Source organism: Cheilinus undulatus, linkage group 16 (genome assembly GCF_018320785.1).
Source record: "Cheilinus undulatus linkage group 16, ASM1832078v1, whole genome shotgun sequence".
In the NCBI taxonomy this organism is placed as follows: Eukaryota; Metazoa; Chordata; class Actinopteri; order Labriformes; family Labridae; genus Cheilinus; species Cheilinus undulatus.
Window position 1 is genome coordinate 27314006 of NC_054880.1, and position 19486 is coordinate 27333491.

The window sequence follows — 19486 nt, forward strand, 5'->3', positions numbered from 1 at the left end:
CACGTACAGTACTTCCTGCATGTCATACGTCATGCACATTTAGTCAAGTAAGGTGTTTTTGTTTGCAGCCAACCAAAGATAAGCCAACAAAGCTGATAGAAGCTGATAGTGTGAGTTTATGAAACTGATCAACTCCCATTACCCATTGGACTTTGATAAACATATCAACTGCTGGTGAGGTTTTATACCAATAAATATGTATCTCACTGCAGAGAAATACCCCAGCAAGTTGCAGCACCACATTATTGTGCTTCAGAAAACAGGATCAGATTGTTTTTCTTGGAACAATCTAGGTAGAGAAATTGGATGATTTATTATTCATGCAAAAATCTTACCCAAGGCCTCAAAACCCCAATCATAACCGCGATACTGATGTGCAGAAATACATACTGTTAGGAAAACGTCAACCAGCATTTTAATATAAATAGGGTTCCTCTACTCCATGTAAACATAATCCATTTTAAGATTAGAAAAAATGTTTTTAATGACACTCAGTTTTAAATTAGCAGGGCATATAGCTTTAGAGCTTGTACCACTGATCATGTGTAGACAGCCTTTTTACTGCCATGTACTGTACAGTAGAATTGTCAAAATTTCCATCACTATGATACCACGTGTTTAAAGCCATACAGTCTCTATTTTGCAATGATCAACAGTGGCAAAATGTGCCTAAACTTTAAAAGTTGTACAGATCTTCAGTCATAATTTAATCCAAAGAAAGAGAGAAAAAGAGACCAGCTTGAAAATATCAGTTTGGCAATTACTGATGTTTCACAAGCCTTTTTGTCATCTCACAAAAACGTTAACAAAAGAGTTATATTTATTCCCCTTTAAACAGATGGAGAGCTGACAGTGAAGTGAAACCTTCTAAAAATTGGAAAAATTCAGTTCATTTTCACACCTAACTTTTCTGGTTTGTTTAAAACAAAATCAAGTCTGTTGGCTTAATAGTGTGGTTTGTTTGCTCTGGTGTGAAAGTAGTGAATCAAAACGTGTTACGGATGAAATAACCACATCGAAACCACTTTAAAAGGTTGATATGGGTCTGTTTTTTTTTTTTTTTTTTTCAACTCTGGTGTGGTTTGTAGTATAAATGTGAACCAGCCTCATTTTGCCCTAACTGCTGGAAGTATTGCACTTTTTTGGATGAAACCAGCTTCCATAGCCAGTTAAACACATGGTCAAGAACATTAGCACACCCTGGTTCTGGAGGATTGAACTGTCTTCAACGGCGCCTCCATTGAGTCTAGTACTAATGCATTATTTTGAGCCACAGTTGCACCTAATTTTCAAATTATACTGTTTGCCTATAGTGAAAGATGCAAAAATGTAAGAAATGATGAGCAGAGCCAACATCAATCCATGTAGTTTTCTGTCAGTCTTAAAATTGGGAAGTATTTTTGGTGCAGCCACAAGCAAGAAATTCCAGCCAATTAGAGAGCATTTTTCCCCCACATCATTCATTTGGCTCCGCTTTTAAGGGCGGTTACACATGAGGGAACTGGGCCTAGATCGAAGTACACTTGACCTCAAGTGAATGCAAGTATGCTATGCTCGGGCACCATGCCCGAAGTGGTCTTATGCACAATTCATGTGGACAGATATGGATGCAACTGTACCCAAAGTACTAGATACCTGTCAAAGATTAGAGCTTTAAAGTCAATTCTAGACACCTGCTGTCTGTGTAAAAGCCGTAATATCTGCAAAGCAAAGACCCATTTTATCTGTAGAGGCATGGTGTATGTGCCTTAAAAAATATTATTACATGCATTGTAGTCTGTAGGATGTCTTCTGGATTTTGAAACCATCTACAAGCATACAGACAGTGACTGTATCAGAAAGAGTGCATGAAATGAAACAATTGTGCCTCCTGTGAAAATGTCCTAAATGTGTGTGAACATGTATCAAAGTTGAGCTAAATATAATTCATCATGACAGATTGGTCCATAATTCAGACCAGAGCAAATGAACAATCGGTGTGAAATGCCTTACGACAGCCTGCAGGGATTTGCTTGCAATGTTTTACTCTAAACCAAAACATATGAATAGTGGGTGCCTAGGACATTTGTTTTTGTTGATGTGGTATCAAAACAGAACCAGAGATTATTTGATTTCTAATAGTATTATACTTTAGTTTAAAATTCTGGAACAGTGACAACCCTACTGTGCAGTAAAATGCTGTTTATTTTGTTCTCTAGCAGCAAGAAACACTTTTATTGTGTGAGGAAACATAAAATCCTGCTGTTTTCTTCTCAGCCAAAAAACAAAATCAAAGCCTAAACCACAGGTCTAGTTAGTCTCAAATATACTTTGTTACCTATCAGAAATGCCTTTTGTTTTATAACAGATTGGGAGTGAAATGTCTCAGTTTGAGTGTGGAGAAAGCAGATCCTTCTCCACATCTTCAGTCATTTGTTACTCCTACTCAGTTCAAACTAGGACAGCAGGCTTCACTCACACATTTAAAAGAGCTGTTTAAGGACACGTTAAATCTCTCCAGCTCATCGGTTACAGAGCAAAGGTGTTACTATCTTCAGACAGGTCGTCTATACATTGCACAGCCGGTCATTTGTTTACTTAGTGGATACTGTGTTCAGGGCGAAAGCAGAGTTTAGCAGATGACCTAGCTGACCCGGCGAATATGCTATCAATTCGAGTGTAGATGCCAGCTGACCGTGAACCTGATCCCCCTCACTCACTGAATGACAGCACCACAATATGACACAAAGATGTTTCTGATGTTAAGGGTAGGGCTGGGCAATATGTGGAGTTTTTAAGATAGCTTGATGAATGCTAAAATGAAATACAGGGTCAAGTTTTAAAGACAGATGTTTTTTACCTTGGATAAAGGGTGAGACAGTATCAATTACATCAATATAGTCTGTGCTGATCCTTATGCTCATTAAAGACAGTCTACAATAAGAGCTATTTCCAATAATATAAGTACTGACCACAGGATAATCTGTCAAATATGTAGTCTGCATGGTCAATTATCTCATTTGTCACTGAATGGATATATTAATTAAAACCAAATGATATTGATACCTGTTTGATACCATAGTAATGAAAATATAAGTCTGTGAATGTTGGGAAAGTTTTAATGATTAAAAATTGCATGCAAACCCTCACACAGTGTCTAAAATGTACAAAAACATTGGCAAAAATTTCCACATATTGAGTTGTCAGAATTCTCTGTACCATGTGTTTCAAAATGAAATCAAAAAGTACAGAAAATGTTTGATCTTAAACCTTAACTTGAGCTGAAAGACAGAAAGCACTGTTTAAAATGCACAAGTATGTAGCAGTATTTGGACATGTGACATTTCAGACAGTCCTCTCTTTCTATGTTAAAAATCTTCTTCTTCTTCTTTCTAATACCAACAACCATTATAACAACCATTAAAATAATGGAGATTTAACCTCCTAGAAAAACATCATTTTTAAGAGCATGGGAAGCTTGAACAACCTCAGACATGTTGCCAGTGTTTTTGTACATTTTAAACAGTGTGTAGGAGTTTGTCTCAAAGTTTTTTTATATTTAGGTATAATTTTAGATAACTAGATACAATAAATTACACACTACAAGTTGTCTCGGCTTGATTTTGTTTGAACTGGAAACTGGTTAGGAGCAAGTTTCACCCACATACCCAAACGTTGCCAACGTCTTTGTGCAATTTATACAGTAATCTTTCCCCAAATTAAAGGTATTATTGAAGATCATGAAGTGTGTGTCCTTATGATACCCTGTTTATTAAAATCATGGAGATTTGATCTTTAATGTTTGGTTCTAAAGAGTATAGAAAGCTTTAACAACCTAGATATATGAAGAAATGTTGCCAATGACTTTGTACAGCTGAGCCAGTGTATAGGAGGTGATCCGCAAGTTTTAAAATTATCAATAAAAGTTGCAAATGTTTCAAACTTAATTTTGCATTGTAGACACTGTACAGGAATTTGACTGGATTTTTTGAGTGTGAAATAGTTATTATAAACTGGGTATCCAGGATTTTAGTTTTGGTGACGTTAGAACTGGGAACTGGTGAGGAGCAAGTTCCACCAACTTGTTCAAATGTGACCAATGTAATTGCACAGTTTAGACAGTGCTCTCTGTCTCTCTGGTTAAAAATATGACTGAAGATCATAAAGATTTGAAAAAAAAAAAAGATTTTATCACTTTTAAAAACATGCCATTTAACAGTTTTGAAAAAAAGGCAAGCTTAATTTGCAGAAATGCTGACAATGTTTTTGTTAAACTTAGACTGTTTAAGTCAGTGTTTCTACAATATATGCTAATAAAAATGAAAAAAAGCCCAATATTGGGTGTCTAGGACTTCTATTTTATTCCTGTGGTATTAAACATGTTTGTGGTCTTAATTTTTACTAGAATCATGTCAAATATAAGTCTGATTTAAAAAACTAGATATTAGGAGATATTATTTTGGTCCACATCGCCCAGCCCAAGTTTAGGACTCACATTGACCTGCTGTTTGATTTTTATAAACATCTGATTGTTGATGACGTGTGATTTGTTGTGAAATATAAACATGAGAGGAGGAGCGTCAGTCTGCTGTGTCACTCAGAAAGTAGATTCTTTTTAAAAGTGCCTCTCCCATCTATTTTAGAGCCAGCAGAAAAATGCTCCCCCCGCTGGAAAGATGACGCTTTTCAGAATGGTAATATTTATCCTCCATATCCGCTCTGCTTTTTTCCTCCTCTCTGTCAGTCGGTCTGAGCCAGCTCATCAAACACGTTGACAAAAAAAGAGCTGCTCCAGACTTTAACCCTCTCCAGCTTCTGCTTCTAATGTTGTGTAAGACTTTGAATGACATGACTGACTCTGTTTAAATCTGATCTCTGTGTAAGGGCTCACTGTGACACATGATGTTATCTTTCTCACATCTGCTGGGGTGATGGGTAAAAACTATAAAGAGACACTTTTTTTTTTAAGATTTATTTTTGGGATTTTTAATGCCTTTATGACAGAGGAGGCCTACATGGGACGCGCCTTAAACCACTATGCCATACCAAGAGACATTTCTTTAAACAGTTTTTTTAGAAGCAAGTTGCAAAAAAATTAGAATGGGGTTAAACGAAAAAACTTCACTTACTGAAGGCCGTCTTCATGCTAGATGGCCAATTTTAAAAATGAGGAGGTCCACAGACAAAAAGGACAGTTTCAGTCAATTTTTAACTCAGATTCATCAGACAGAAGATTTGTGTGAAATTTGTGTGATCAAAGGTGACTTGAGAGGAAAAACAGACATGGGAGGAAAGTCTTTCGCTGCAGTCATTTTTGCTGTGTAAGACAAAAACCTGAAAAGGATATGGGTGAAATCCCTGCTGAGAGGACAATATAGAAATACACTTTCTAGAGTGAGCCAAGGAAGAGGCATAAGAATAAGCACTATCCAGTTGATGCCGATCTTTAGTCGTCATTATATTACTCCACAATGACATGTTTCATTAATGGACACCTCACAAGTGAGCATTTTGATAACTGGTGACAAGTAGAGGAGAATGGGGTTGGTTTCACACGGGTTGGTTGTCACATTCATCATATCTCACCACTAGATGGCGCTTTCTCAAAAATCTTTAATTGGAAATTTCCAGAATTTGGATCAGAGCTCATCTACATAGTCTTCTCTGGAGTTGGACAGCTGGACTTGAATTGAGAGGACTCACTTTTCATGTCAGATTGCAAATGTTCAGCTTCTCAGTATTTTTCTTCGAGGCTTTTACACAATGGGTTTATAACAAAAAAAATGTTACCTTTAAAAGGTGTGAAGGGAAAGCTATAGTTTAGATTACTGTTAGCTAGCTAACTTGTTGTAGACGGATGTTAGCTTAGATGCTAGCAGGAAATTCCAGTTGGGCTTGTTTGTCACATTCTCTTTGGGATTAGTAGTGATAGTGATAGTGAATGTGTGTAGCCTAGTTGAGTAGGCTATTATTGTTAGGCCTATTTGTTTAGTTCTTTGTGTTGCTATAGGCCTCTTTGCTGGTGTAAAGATGTTCCTGTTCATGTTCCTTGCTCATTTTGTGTTAAGATGCATTCAGTTACAGTGCTTAATAAATTTATTAGACCACCTGTCATAAAATGAGAAAACATAAATATTTTAGAAATCTTTCAAAAACTTGTTTAAAACTAAAAATGTTGTTATTTATTTGGCAAATAATGAACTGAAACAACTAAATAGTCCTTTTTCACACATAATAACCAAAAAACTTTATATTTTGTATGGCCTGCTTTAGCCTTGATAACAGCTTGCATTCTTGCTGGCATTGTTTTTATGTACTTTTTCACAGTCTCTTTTGTTATCGAGTTCCAAATACTTTCTCGCTGTTCCCACAGACTTGCTTCGGATGAAACTTTTATGCCATCAATCTTTCAATCTACTAAACCCTAATTTGTTCCATAGGTTTCAAATCTGGACTTTGACTTGGCCAGTCCATCAGTTCCAGTACTCCAGATTCCTTTTTCTTTGTCAAATAGTCTCTGCACAGCTTTGAAGTATGATTGAGGTCATTGTCTTGTTGATATATCAACCCACAACCAATCAGATTCAGTCCAGAAGGGATTCCATGATGCACTAAGATGCTGTGGTAGACCAGTGGTGCCACGCTGAACTGAAATTGAATTGTAGAGCTGAATTTGAATTGAATGAACTGAATTTGATTTTTTTTATTTTTGAATTTAAGGAATATATAGAGTTGAATGCTCAAGCGATTAAATACAATTTCAAAGCAAAAAATATCAATTTCAAAGCAAATAAATTCCATTTCAAAGCAATAAATTCAAATTCAAATCGTGCTATTCAAATTCAATATCATTATTCAAATTCAGTTTCTGGTGGCACAAATCTCAGCCCACAATTCAACCACTAAAACTAATTTTTCTGTTCAGGAATGCAAGTAAAAAAAACTTGCATTATTATTATATATATAATTTGACATTAATCAAGAAATAATAATGTGCTTTACTATTTTTTTCAGTTTTTTTGTAAATCAGTAAATTTGAAGATTCCTGGATAACAATAATAATTATATTTTAGCATTGAAAATATCATTTCAGTTAAAGAGCTTCTACATATTTGTGTATTAACCATTGCAGAAACATAAAAATGATTTTGGTAACTATCAATGCTGTTAATTTAGGGCAGCTGTGGCATAAACCTTACTTTGGGTGATGGTCTGATAAATTTATCAAGGACTGTATGTTATATGTCAACCTGTCAGTTCTATTAAAGATAAAATTTAGTTTGGAATTCTTGCCTTATTTCCATTAAAATAACATTGTGACACAGCCCCATAGTGTGTGAAAACCATCCCTGTGATGGGGTTGGTTGTCACAGTGTGTCAAATTGTCTTTGATAGACATTTGACATTTCAAGCCAACACATTAAGCTTCAATTTAATGTAGGAATGACTACTGAATGATGGTTTGATGATGAGCAATTAATACTAGAGTAAAAGTGTGACAACCAACCCCGTTCTCCCCTAAGCATGGCCTGGGCTACCATCCAGGCGGGTCGTAAGGGTGCCACAAGCCGCTGGTCGTGCTGTGGACAAGGCGATGACTACCCTCAGTCTCCAGGTGTATCACCAAGGACAACAAGGCCTGGACAGAAGAGATACTGCCGAGTGGCACACGTAGGTTGGCATATGTTGAGCTTGAGTCTGGCCGCCCTCCACCCACCTTTTGTGGCAAATAAGGCCCAGTCATGGGTCCTTAGCACGCTACATGCCTAAAACATACACACATGACTGTATTATAAGTAAGACAGTTTGTAGGAGTTTGCCTGTAACTTTGATAGCTAAAAGAACAGATTTCACCAATTTAAGGTGTCTGGGACTTTGATTTTTGTTGTACATGGGGACTGGGCAAAGAAAGGGTTTTCCTCACTCCTCCCTAAGTCTGCCCACCTTTCCTCTTACATGAACACAACCCTACCAGAAGCCAAGTAGAAGAACAAGGAAGACCAGTTTGTGGAATTAAGGCAACAACAAACACAAGGACGTCCAGCTATAAAACATCAGTTGTCCTCCATATTGGTTGTCTTCTGAAATAACGTTTGATCTCACTGGTCTCTGTGAAGTCTTGTATCGGTGCAATCTTAACTGCTGAAAACAACAGATGTGTGAACCCATTGTCTGGTCAAGCTGTTTATTTTGAAGTATTATTTTTTTTTTTTTTAAATGTTGAAACTGTCCTTCCATCCTTGGTTTGCCTCTTTTAAAATCAGTTGAAATTTTAAAAAATCATCCAGTAGACCCATATGTAATGTTAAACTAAGGTGCACACCCAACTGGCATACTCTGCTGTTTAATAAGTTACACGGAAATAATTCATAGAAGATAATGGTGTGATTATGCATCCTTTCTGCTTTACTTTCATAAGGGGAAACTATCAGTTCATGAGCTACAGAGCTTTTGAGGACAGAGAGACTAAAGTTAAACTATTCATAAATCCAGCACACATACACTTCCACACAAACAGACTCACACGCTCTCAGACAAGGTCTTTATCATGCCTGGCAGCTGTTTTATTCTCTGCACAGATCTGTGCTGCGTTCAAGGACACTTCAGTGGCTGTTGTTGGAAGCTTCATACGACCTTCTTTCTCATGGAGGCCGGCTATGAATACTCACGTCTGCTCCTCTGTGATGAAAGGATTGCTTTTGAAATAGCCTGAAATCATATTTCAGTGTGGACTTTAGAGGTTGTGAGGAGCGTGTGTTTATATGAGAGCTTGTCTGAGGACATTCAGGGAGAGGAGACACTTTCCTGATAGCACTTCTCTCCGTTTGTCCACACTGTTCTCCTCACGTCTCCTCCTCCACGTCTTTGAATAGATTAGCAAACACAACACAATGATTCCACTTTAGCGTGACTCATAGAGTGTGGGCTGTGTGTAGTGTCTTCATCCTGAATTGTTTTGTTGTTTGAGCCATCAGAAACACACTTAGGGACATTACGAGCATCATTTGTGTCTTTATAGGGAAATATCTGCAAAACATCAGCTCTCAGGGAGCCTTTAAATGAGAAAAATAGCAATAAAGCTAAATATATTTAACTTAAGATTTTTTTAAATATGTCAAGAAATCTGGGTATTGGTGGAGTAAAACGCCTAAAAACTTCTAGATGCATTTTCCAAGTTAAAATACCATTTAAAAATGGTGCACCGTTTGCTCTACATTGTCATCTGTAGGCAGCCCTCAGTGACACCTGCACGCACCCTTTGGCTTGATTGCACATTAGAGGGTACCTAACTCTGAATGACACTTATAATTGGGATGTTCATGATGTCAGAGCAAAATATAAATATGGTTCATAAGCACTGGCTTCACCAAAGTCTTAGGAAATGCAGAGGGAGGGCTTTGCTGCACTTTCATGGGTTTCATAACAGGTGCATGCCACAGTTCTGTCTTTCTTCATTCATTCATACTTCATTGTGTAACTGTTCTGTGAAGAATTTAGAATCAAGGCATTCTGTATGAATGAGTGTCATTACAGAAATCAAATCAAACTTTTACTTTAAAATGAACTGAATTTAAAATGTAACTTTTTTTTTTTACAAATGAGAATATATAGAAATACAGTACCTATAAAAAGTTTTCATTCCCTAGGAGGTTTTGCTCTTTTATTGATTTGGCTTTTTTCACGATAGCAGAAATCAAAAAAACTCTTTGATATAGACATGAAATCGGATTAGTGCAAAGTACATCAATTAAACAGAAAAATGTAAGGAAGAATAAGAGATTGCATAAATAGGGCAGTGAATGTGTCTCAAGTGATTTTACTATAGAGACACCTGTGTCTGAAAGCTTCAGTCACTGGTTAATCGGTATTCCTGGCTACCATTACACCATGAAGACAAAAGAACACTCCACTCAGAGAAAAGTTTATTGAAAAGTATAAGTCAAGAGATGGATATGAAAATTTTCGAAGGCACTGAACATCTCCCAGAGTTAAGTTGAACCCATCATCAAACAGAAGGAATATGACACACGTGTAAATCTGCCCTTATCAATCCGTTACAAACAGAGTGACCCTGCAAGAAGGCGACTTGTGGGAGAGTCCACCAAGACATCTATGACTACCTCTGTAAGGACTTACCAAGGTTATTATAGTTAACTAAAACTAACTAAATAACTAAAACGTAAAAATCATTTTAGTTAACTGAAGCTAAATAAAAACTAAGCTTTAAAAAAAGGGAACTAACTGAAACTTAATTCTGTGTTGACAAAACTAACACACAAAAACAAATTGAAATTAGAGACAAAATCTCCTTAGTTTTAGTCTTTGACAGCAGCAGACCAACTGACATAGACACCCATGCCTGGAGGGTGTAAAGTCCCCTGATTTGATTGGAAATACTTTATGCAGTGGTAATTTTGGGTCTTGAGTTGTATGCAAACATAAAAATTGCATAAATTAAGAGGAAAGAGCAAAGAGAGAAGAGCCCTTTTGAGTGTCACCCCTGACAAGGTCCCCATATTGCCAGTAAAACTAACACTAAAACGAATAAAAACTGAACTAAAATTAAGGATTGTGGCAAAATAAAAACTAGACTAAACTAACAAACCAGAAGAAAAACAAATAAAAACTAAACTGAAATCTTAAACTAAAACCAAAATAAGATAAGAACAAATGAAAAATACAAAACTATTATAACCTTTGGACTTACAAGCTTAAGCAGCTGAGATAGGAGAGACTCTGCATACAACTACTGTCCATCAGACAAGATGCTGTGTTTGACGGACACCAAACACTGCACCTCACCACAAACACTCCATCCCCACTGTGACACACAGTGGCAGCATCATGCTGTGGGGATGATTCTTGTCATGCCTGAGCCCTGTGTAACCTGTCAGAGTTTGAGCAGTTCTGCACAGAAGAATGGAGTAAAATGCAGTGTAAGTCTGACTGAGACTGATCCCGACAGCCTAAATGCTGTGATTGCAGACAAAGGTGAATCTACTAAATACTGATTTTAAGGGGGTGAATATTTATGCAATCACTTATTTTACTTTACATATTTTTATTTAATTGGCATTACTTTGTAGAAATCTATTCATTTTCTTTTTTTTTTTTTTTTTGTCATAAAAGCCGATTTCTATTTAGCCAGGATTTCCAAAAATACAGGTGCAAAGACTAGGGAGCCTCAGTAACCTCTCTTGGGTGCCCAAGAGTCTTTTCTATATGCTGGCATAAGAACAATACAAAAGAACACAACAGCTTTTTTAAAGGTATTTCCAACCCCCCTTTTGGTGTATGGTACCCCAGACCTTGTGGATGTTAGAGTATATCACTGAATTATTTGGCTGTATTTTTGTGTAGCATCTTTCCTATGAAAATTCATCTCAAAAACCTTTGATTTAAGGATAAAAAATGCACAGGAAGTATCCATGAAAACAAAGATTTAACAAGCTGGAATAGAAACCTGAGTTCAAAAAACAAGGAATACAGTGAGGAAGGCAGATTAAGCCCTACTAAATGTAAAACTAATAGAATAATACAAAATAGATTAGTGTATATACCATTATAAATGAAGCAAAGAACTAGCATTAATATAAAAACGTTTCAGAGGTGAGTGTGCAGACGTTTAATCAGGATTCAGTTTCAGTGTCACGGACGTCTTTATGAGCTTACAGTTTTAGTCAGACCGAACTGAGCATGACCCATAATGTTTTATCTGCAGAGGTACTTAAGGACTAATGACATTTAGATAAGTCACTAATGTTTGTACTTTTGATTTTAAAGAAGTACTACATATATTTTCTCTCTCCTTTTTAAGTGAAGTTGCACTGTGCATGCTCAGGATGTCAGCTTTAAAGATAAAACCATGAAAGTCATTAAAAACAGACTGTTGTCATTATGCTTTGCACCAACATTGATCTTATTTCAGTTTATTTTTTTACTCCTTTAAGACACATGCATGACGCCCTATTTCTTTATATCACAAACTCATATTGAGGCTGACTTCTATATTAGAAGTAAAAAATATGAAGCTGCCAGGAGCCCAGAATCTATGAGAAATAATGTGTCTAAGCAGATTGTTTTAAAACAATGTAATGGAGCAGTTTCAGTTTGTTTAAAATAATAATTAATTGTTCAAAAAAACACAAACACTGGAAAACTCTTACTGATCAGACTATAATGTAATCTGTTTACATATAAAAGGAATTTACTCAAGCTGTTTGGTTTTATTGCTTTTAAACTTGAAGTCTATGCATGTGAGTAAACTCGAGGGACGATCAATAATTCACGCTTTAGAGAAAATGTTTTGAAAACAAACATAAATGAGACGCAGCATGAAATCCTCGCTTAGCGCTCTCAGCAGCTTCTCTCAGCTCGTCTCTACATGAAATATAAATAAAGTTGAGCTACTTTGAATAAAACATGCTCAGTGTGTGCACTGAGGAGTAGACTCTCTCCACAGAGATCGTCCACTTACAGCAGAGATAGTACAGTAAACTGTGAATCTCGTCTGCTAAAATCCACTCAGCTGGATGTTCAATTATTAAAATGATGTTTGAACACAGCTTTAAGTTTCTAAACTGTTTCTGAACGTTGACTAGTGACTTGAGGAAATTGATTTTCATGCTGATCTCTGCAAACTTAGACAAAGCTAAACTCCTTGTTTTCTTTAAATTTCTTGTCCTCTTCATCAGTGATCCTCAACCTCAGGATCCAATTACCATATGCATCAGTCTTTAGGAGGCAACCTTGTGCATCTTAATGAGACGACACAGGGTTGTGATAAAGTGTCAGTAATTAACCTTGAATTAAATATCAATGGGTTACCAGGTTACAGTATCACATACAACTGGAAACTGTCGTCAGTCCAGCAGCTGCACAACAAACTCCCTTAAACTATTCACTTTAAACCCAGAAATGATCACTGAATATGATTCCAAATCTCACATATTCAACTATTTGCAGTGTTATCATTCATTTACTGTTGAATATTTGTGGCCAGCTCAAATCTTTTAGGGACAAATTTTGCCTGCAAGTATTGCAGGGTGGACATGGCATGACGTGATCCAACCTCCCGTGTCGTATCTTGACCTTAATTGGCTTGACTTGATTTGACCTGATGTGAGTCGACGTGTCGTGACTTGAAGTCTGACACAGCATGAAAGAGCTAAACTCAGAAACCTCAGAGATAAAAGAGCTACCTGGATGTAGAAAGAGGCCATGTGAGGTTCTCTTTGGAAAGCGAAGCACGAAGATATTTGTTCCACAAAATGTAGAATTTTTGCACTGAAACGTCTGTAAAATAAAAAATGACTACTCCCATTCAAGGCGGCCCATAAAGGGGAGAGCCTATCTATAACCACTCTTACCAAAGTAACACAAAGTGAATTATATTTATGTATGCCATGGCACAATATAACCTTTTTCAAAATGTAATCCCCTTTCTCAAAACAGACCATAACAATGTGGATGGGCACAGTGAGCTAAACGCTTAGGAAAAAAATGTTGGACTTTACAGCTCAGCCAGATAAGCACGAACGTAAGGATGCCAGAAAATAAATTAGGTAAGAGACAACAAAAATGGACGGAAAGTGGCAAAAATCAGTTAAAGTAACAGAAATCAGTGTCAACAAAGGGCAGAAGGTGGCAAAAATGAGCCAAAAGTGACAAAAAGCAGACAAAAGTGGCAAAATGTGTAAAAGAAGTCATACATGGGCCAAAAGTGGCAATAAAAGAAGTGGCAACAATTGTTAAAAAAAAAAAAAAAAAAAATTACAACAAAAAGTGTGTAAAAGAGGGTCAAAAATGGATTGAAGGTGGCAACCAAAAACCCTGGCAAAAATAGGTTGCAAAGTGAAAAGTGTGATAATGGGCAAAAAGCAAGTGTAGACCACAAGTCACACAAAATGGCAAATATGGGCAACAAGTGGTTAAAATGTATGAAGAAGGAAAAAGTTGGTGAAAGGCAGCAACAAATTCACAGACAAAAATGGATTAAAAGTGTGTGTGTGTGTGTGTGTTGGGGGGGTGGCAGGAATGGGATAAAAGCAGCAAAAATTAAAAGTGGCACAAAGAAGTTGCAAAAATAAGGAAGTGGCATAAAGATATTAAAAAGGGCTGAAAGCTGCAAAAATGGGCCAAAAGTGGCACAAATATGTGAAATAGTGCAATAAACAGGAGAAAGGGGGTCAAAAGTGTCAAGGAGAACTGGCGAACACTGGGTGGAAAAAAATCATGAAACGGGTGAAGAAGTAGCATGAATAAAAAATTTGACCATCAGAACCCAATAATTGCTTGACACACTTTAAAGCTCCAAAATGAAGTAACTGTTTGCCAGGAGGCTAGCACCAGTGAAACTGATATCACACACACGCATTAATATCATCAATAAATCACAGCTGGGGAGGGCCTATTCTCTGGGTTTGTCAGGGTACCAAGCTTCCCTGTCATATACATTTTAGATAAGTTCTTGCTTTACCTCAAACAGTTCCAACAGTTTTCAAAACCAAACAAATTATTAAATGTTTATGGCTGTAAGAGGATGTGTCTAGTCATGATAGCTGCCTTTAGAGCCCCCTGGTGGCAGACTTTACATACATTGTGTTAAAAAAAAACCCAACAATTCTAGTAACTTTAATGACAGACTTTTATAACAGCCGATGAAACCTCAGCAACAAATTACATCTGAGGTTATGTATTTTCAAACAGATAAAAGTTTGTGTTCAAACACATATGACCATATATGTTACCACAGGGATTACACAGAAGTTGGGGTTGGACTTTATTGGAAGAATGTAACATTAAGATATATTTTATTTTGTAATAAAATATCATATCAGGATTTGAAATAAATTAAAAATGTCCAAATGACATCCATGACAACCAGTCAATATTGCCTAATTTTCATTAGAGATATTTGATGGGTCGATCGGAATTTATGCTTCTGATAACCCTCTCTAAGGGAAGCTGCGTGTGTGCATTGTAGCGTAATTATATAATTGTATTGCCAGTCAATAAGTAGTAAGCACATCAGCATTGTGAATCAAATTAAATGGAAATGCATCACCTTCAAATGTTGACTTGAAATAAACTCTGTCACCTGGTCAGACATCTTCTTCCCAAAGCAACCGTCGTTAAATCCCCCAAACTTTGTGACATGTGCTCTTAGAAATATTAACCCAATGATGATATCAGTATTGAAACAAAGAGATTAGAGCTAGTTAGCCAACTAAATAAACAAAACATAATGTGGCATTGCGATCTGTTTAGTTCAGCTTGGTAAAATGGCAATCAGGCAAAGGCAGGTATCAATTTTGATCAAAAGTAATGATCCCTAGATTTGTTGTGGAAGCACTACTGAAGCATAAAAGTCATTTATCCAAGGTACTGTATGTCAGTATTTTTATCAGTTTGTTTTAAATTATTCAAGTTTTGAGAGTGCACTTAAATGATTGTTATGAATGAATGTTACACTTTGACTTATTATGTTAAAGAGGGAAGACGTTTTGACTCAAAGTAAAAACTAAAATGTAAGGACTTTTTAATGGCTAAAGCTGGGCTAAAATGTTTCTGATCTTTACTAAATCTAATCCAAAACTGCAAAGGCTGAAAAAGAGCAACATGTTAAAAAACATTTAGCCTTTTTTCTAAGGAAGAAGAATAAATCTAAAATATCTGACAAAATTAACACTGAAGGGACAATCAGTAACCCCCTTAAATTTAACACCAGTTACACTGACAGAAAAAGAAAGCTGGTCTTTTTTTATAGAAAAATGCTTTGTGTAATTGTTAGATAATTGTCTTTTATCAAATACTGCAACATAAGTCAGAATTATTGCAATCATAAATGTATATATTTTTCAAAATACTTCAGTTCTAGTTTAATCTATCTAATATTCTATTGGTTATGATAGAATAATTAATTGCTTGTGTTTTTTTTTAATGCAAAAGATGTTGAACTTAAAAAATAATCAATATTAGATTGAAATTGCAATATTAGAAAAAATTTGCAATTTGATTTTTTTCCCCAAATCATTCTGCTCTCAAAAAATGTTATCATTTCACAAATTTTCAATTCCATATAGACAATCTGAGACCCTTCTTTTGTGTGTTGATAAGTGAATTAAAAGAAGTCAAAGAGTGGCTGCACAGTCGTGGCTAGCCCTGTAACCATGCAGCAAGACGGTTGCTGGTTGGATTTCCCAAGATTGGACAGAGCCTTTCTGTGCAAAGTTGGCATGTTCCCCACGGTTCATTCCTGGGCTCTCTCTGGGGTCTCTGGATTCCTCCAACAGTCCAAAGACAGGCTCGTTAGGCTAATTGGTGACTCCAAATTGACAGTGAATGTGGTTGTGTGCATGGCTTTTTATGTCATCCCTTTGATTTACTTGTGACCAGTCAAGGATGTACCCCGCCTCTCGCCCAGTGACAGCAGGGCTTGGCTTCAGCCATCCCACAACCCCACACAGGACAAGGGATGTAGCTAAAGGGTGGATGAATTCAAAAAGATGTATTCATTATGGTAACATTTACATCAAACAAGAAAATATATCTGAATATTTAATTGAAAATTTAGAATAATGCATTAAATATTTGGTTTAGTTTCAATTTCTTGTTAAAAAGTATAGTATAAATAGAGCTCATAGAAAAAAAACTGCAGTGTCAGCTTTTTTATGTCAGTCAGCACTAGTTTTATGATTTCAGTGAGTGCAGTACTGCTACATCAGTGTGGTCTGGAACCATGACTCAGAGCAAGGAGACAGCTCCAGAGTTCTTATTCTGTCAAAAACACTTGTTAACATTGTTATATATTAAGAAAGATGCAGGAACACATGTACAAAATGACTCTGTCACATCATGTTTCCTGGTTAATTAACAGCATTTACACTTCTCAGGAGTTTATTTTCAGTCACTTTCTCTGTTTAAGTAACCCAGTTAACAGTTAAGATGAGAGTTTTTCTCTGTTGAGCTTTTACTTTAAAATTTGTACTGTTTTAACAGTATTTCACTTCCTGTTTGGCTAAAAACCTGCCTTTACTTTGAGAGAAAAGAGGGACTTCTGGAGGATCAGAAGTTACATTAGCCTAACCACAGGAAAAAAGAACTTTTAAGTGGCTAAAGGGAACAAAAAAAAGTTAAATGTTCAATATCACAAGTTGAAGGATGACTTTTGACTCATCCACTGAGCCGTCTGTGAGTTTTTAAACCGAAAGGAGACACTCAGAGGAGCAGTAGTGTCCTTATTTTACATCACTGTGAAACTGCGCTAATGTGAGCTGTATCCAGCTGCTGCCAGCTACGGTAGCTTAACTACGGTGTGCCTAAAAGGATAAAACAGTGCATGATTAATGCAATTTTAAAAATTCCGCGTGTTAATTTCTAACCTAATCACATCATTTAGTGCTTTAACACTGACTGCCCTTGCTTGTACTTCTATTATTGGCTTCTCTGAAGGGATTCTGTTTTTTTTTTCTTTTTATGAAGGATTTCACACTAAACATAAATGATTCAATTGAATTTCTTTATAAACTTCAGGGAATTGCAAACTGAAAACCTGTGTGGAGGCGTGCTTTTACAGAAAGATAAAACTCTTCCGTGACTGGCCTTGACTTGCTCTTGAAAGTTCCTTACACGCCTACGACCCTCTAAATCCCCCTCTAAGGTTTACAGCACTCCCCTTCATCACATTGGCATGACATCCCCACTTTGAATTGACCAGTATGTGATGTTAAATTTGTAACTAATGGCAGATTTTGCCCTAGACGCTGTGATTCATGAGTATTAATGAGATTGGAGTAATTCGAGAGGCGCTCTGCCACTGTGGACGGCTCAGACTGTCCCTCCGGAGCGCTCGTTATGAATGTCGTGAAAAAGCAGACCAGTATCGGAAATAGATTCCACCAGTTCACTCAACAGTTCAAACTAATCCTCTCAAACTTTAACCTTTTCAAATGGGAGCCTTCTGGTGTTCCCATGAGCTTACCCTGAACTTTAAGGGGAAAGGTTCAACAACTCATGTGCCCTCCCCAGGTTACCCAGACTAGCCGGGGACATCCTGTCATGTCAGTTGAGGGCCCGGGGTGAACAGATTCCTCACATCCAAAAATTGTTCATGACCGGCTTTGAACCCCGAGACCTAAAACAATCAATCAGGGAGGGAATATATATTAGTGCAAAAGCCCGCTGCTGGGCCACTGTTGTGAGGTGCAATCTGCTGAAACTGTCCAGAGGAGAGGAAAGATTATTGAAAAGTGGAGCCATCATGGAGGAAGCACATTGTTAGATAACAAAGAGAGGCCTCTCTGTTTGCCTGAGTCAGCTGCTGGAGACATCAGTATTACATGGAGCGTGATACTTTACTCAGCAAATCTGCTCATAGGAAGTGTGGATTATACTCAAGGATATTTGCTAATTTTTATCAGAGCAAAGAAAATAAAGCAAAAAACAAGATCAGGGTAAGTAGGATTATTTAAATTGTTTTAAATGTATTTTAGGATGGTTTGTTTTGAAAGCGGAAGAATGATTTTAAAGCACTGTATTCAGGCTTGCATTGCTGAAGGGTGTGTTTTTCTCAGATTGCCCTTATAAGGTTTAAAAGTCGAGCAGTCAGGGAATTTTAACTAATTAAATATAAAATATTACAATTCATATTTTCTCATTTATGATTTATGGAGCCTTTTTAAGACAAAATGAAGGGAGATAAACAGCACAAGCTGCATTTTGTAAATGTAATTGCTTAAATATGTGATTCCTTTTGATTTCTCTTCATTAAAGTTAAATCGCCCCTCTGGGATTTAAAGAATAAAAGCCACATGAGATCTAAAAATGATAAAATCCATTAAAGACATGTTTTTCAATAGTTGCCTCATGTTTTGCATCTGCTACATTTTAAAAATTTAGTAAATAATGGGAAAAAGTTTATATTTTCTCCACAAAAACAATGCAATTTCTTGCAAAATTAAAACGTTTTCTTAAAAATTGTGCTTTTTCTGATTCAATACACCATCAAAATTCAAAAATGGATATGTTTACAGCTTAAGTGGTAATGATTAAAAGTATTGAAAACAAAACCTCGGCATTGGGCGTAGCGTCAGCGTTAATGCTGTCCGCTCAGACGACAGATTGTTACAACACTGACAGGCGTTAAACTCTGTCTGATGGACGCTTAGCAGCGTGGAGCGAGTCTTGAAAGAAACTCCAAACAAGATTAGAGCGTGCCAAGGACGTCACCTTATCAAAAAGTTAAACTGGTATCAGGAACCTCTCTGAAAGCAGATTTGCCTTGCAGGGCCTGCCTCTTACCAGCTGCTGCATGTGGATCACATCGACTTGTCACACACTCACACTTAATGTAATACATTAATGGAGCCACTAATCCCACGCTAAGCCTTTTTAACTAATCATTCAAAGAGATTATATCAATTAAACATTGATCACCCATCCGGGCAGGGCTGCCAAGTTTTTTTAAAGGTTCGGTTCAAGTTAAATGTGGTTGTTCTCTTCATGC

At 36.7% G+C, this 19486-nt stretch overlaps 1 protein-coding gene across 8 annotated transcripts in view; it reads left to right on the forward strand.

Annotated features, from left to right (window-relative positions):
• The window catches only part of thrb (thyroid hormone receptor beta), a 223259-nt gene that overhangs the window by 162452 nt on the left and 41321 nt on the right, over nucleotides 1-19486 (forward strand). For all 8 annotated transcript variants that reach the window (XM_041809841.1, XM_041809837.1, XM_041809842.1 and 5 more), the window contains one exon: nucleotides 4623-4673. In XM_041809841.1, the coding sequence (XP_041665775.1) occupies nucleotides 4623-4673 (51 nt within the window). The remainder of the gene's footprint in view (nucleotides 1-4622; nucleotides 4674-19486) is intronic.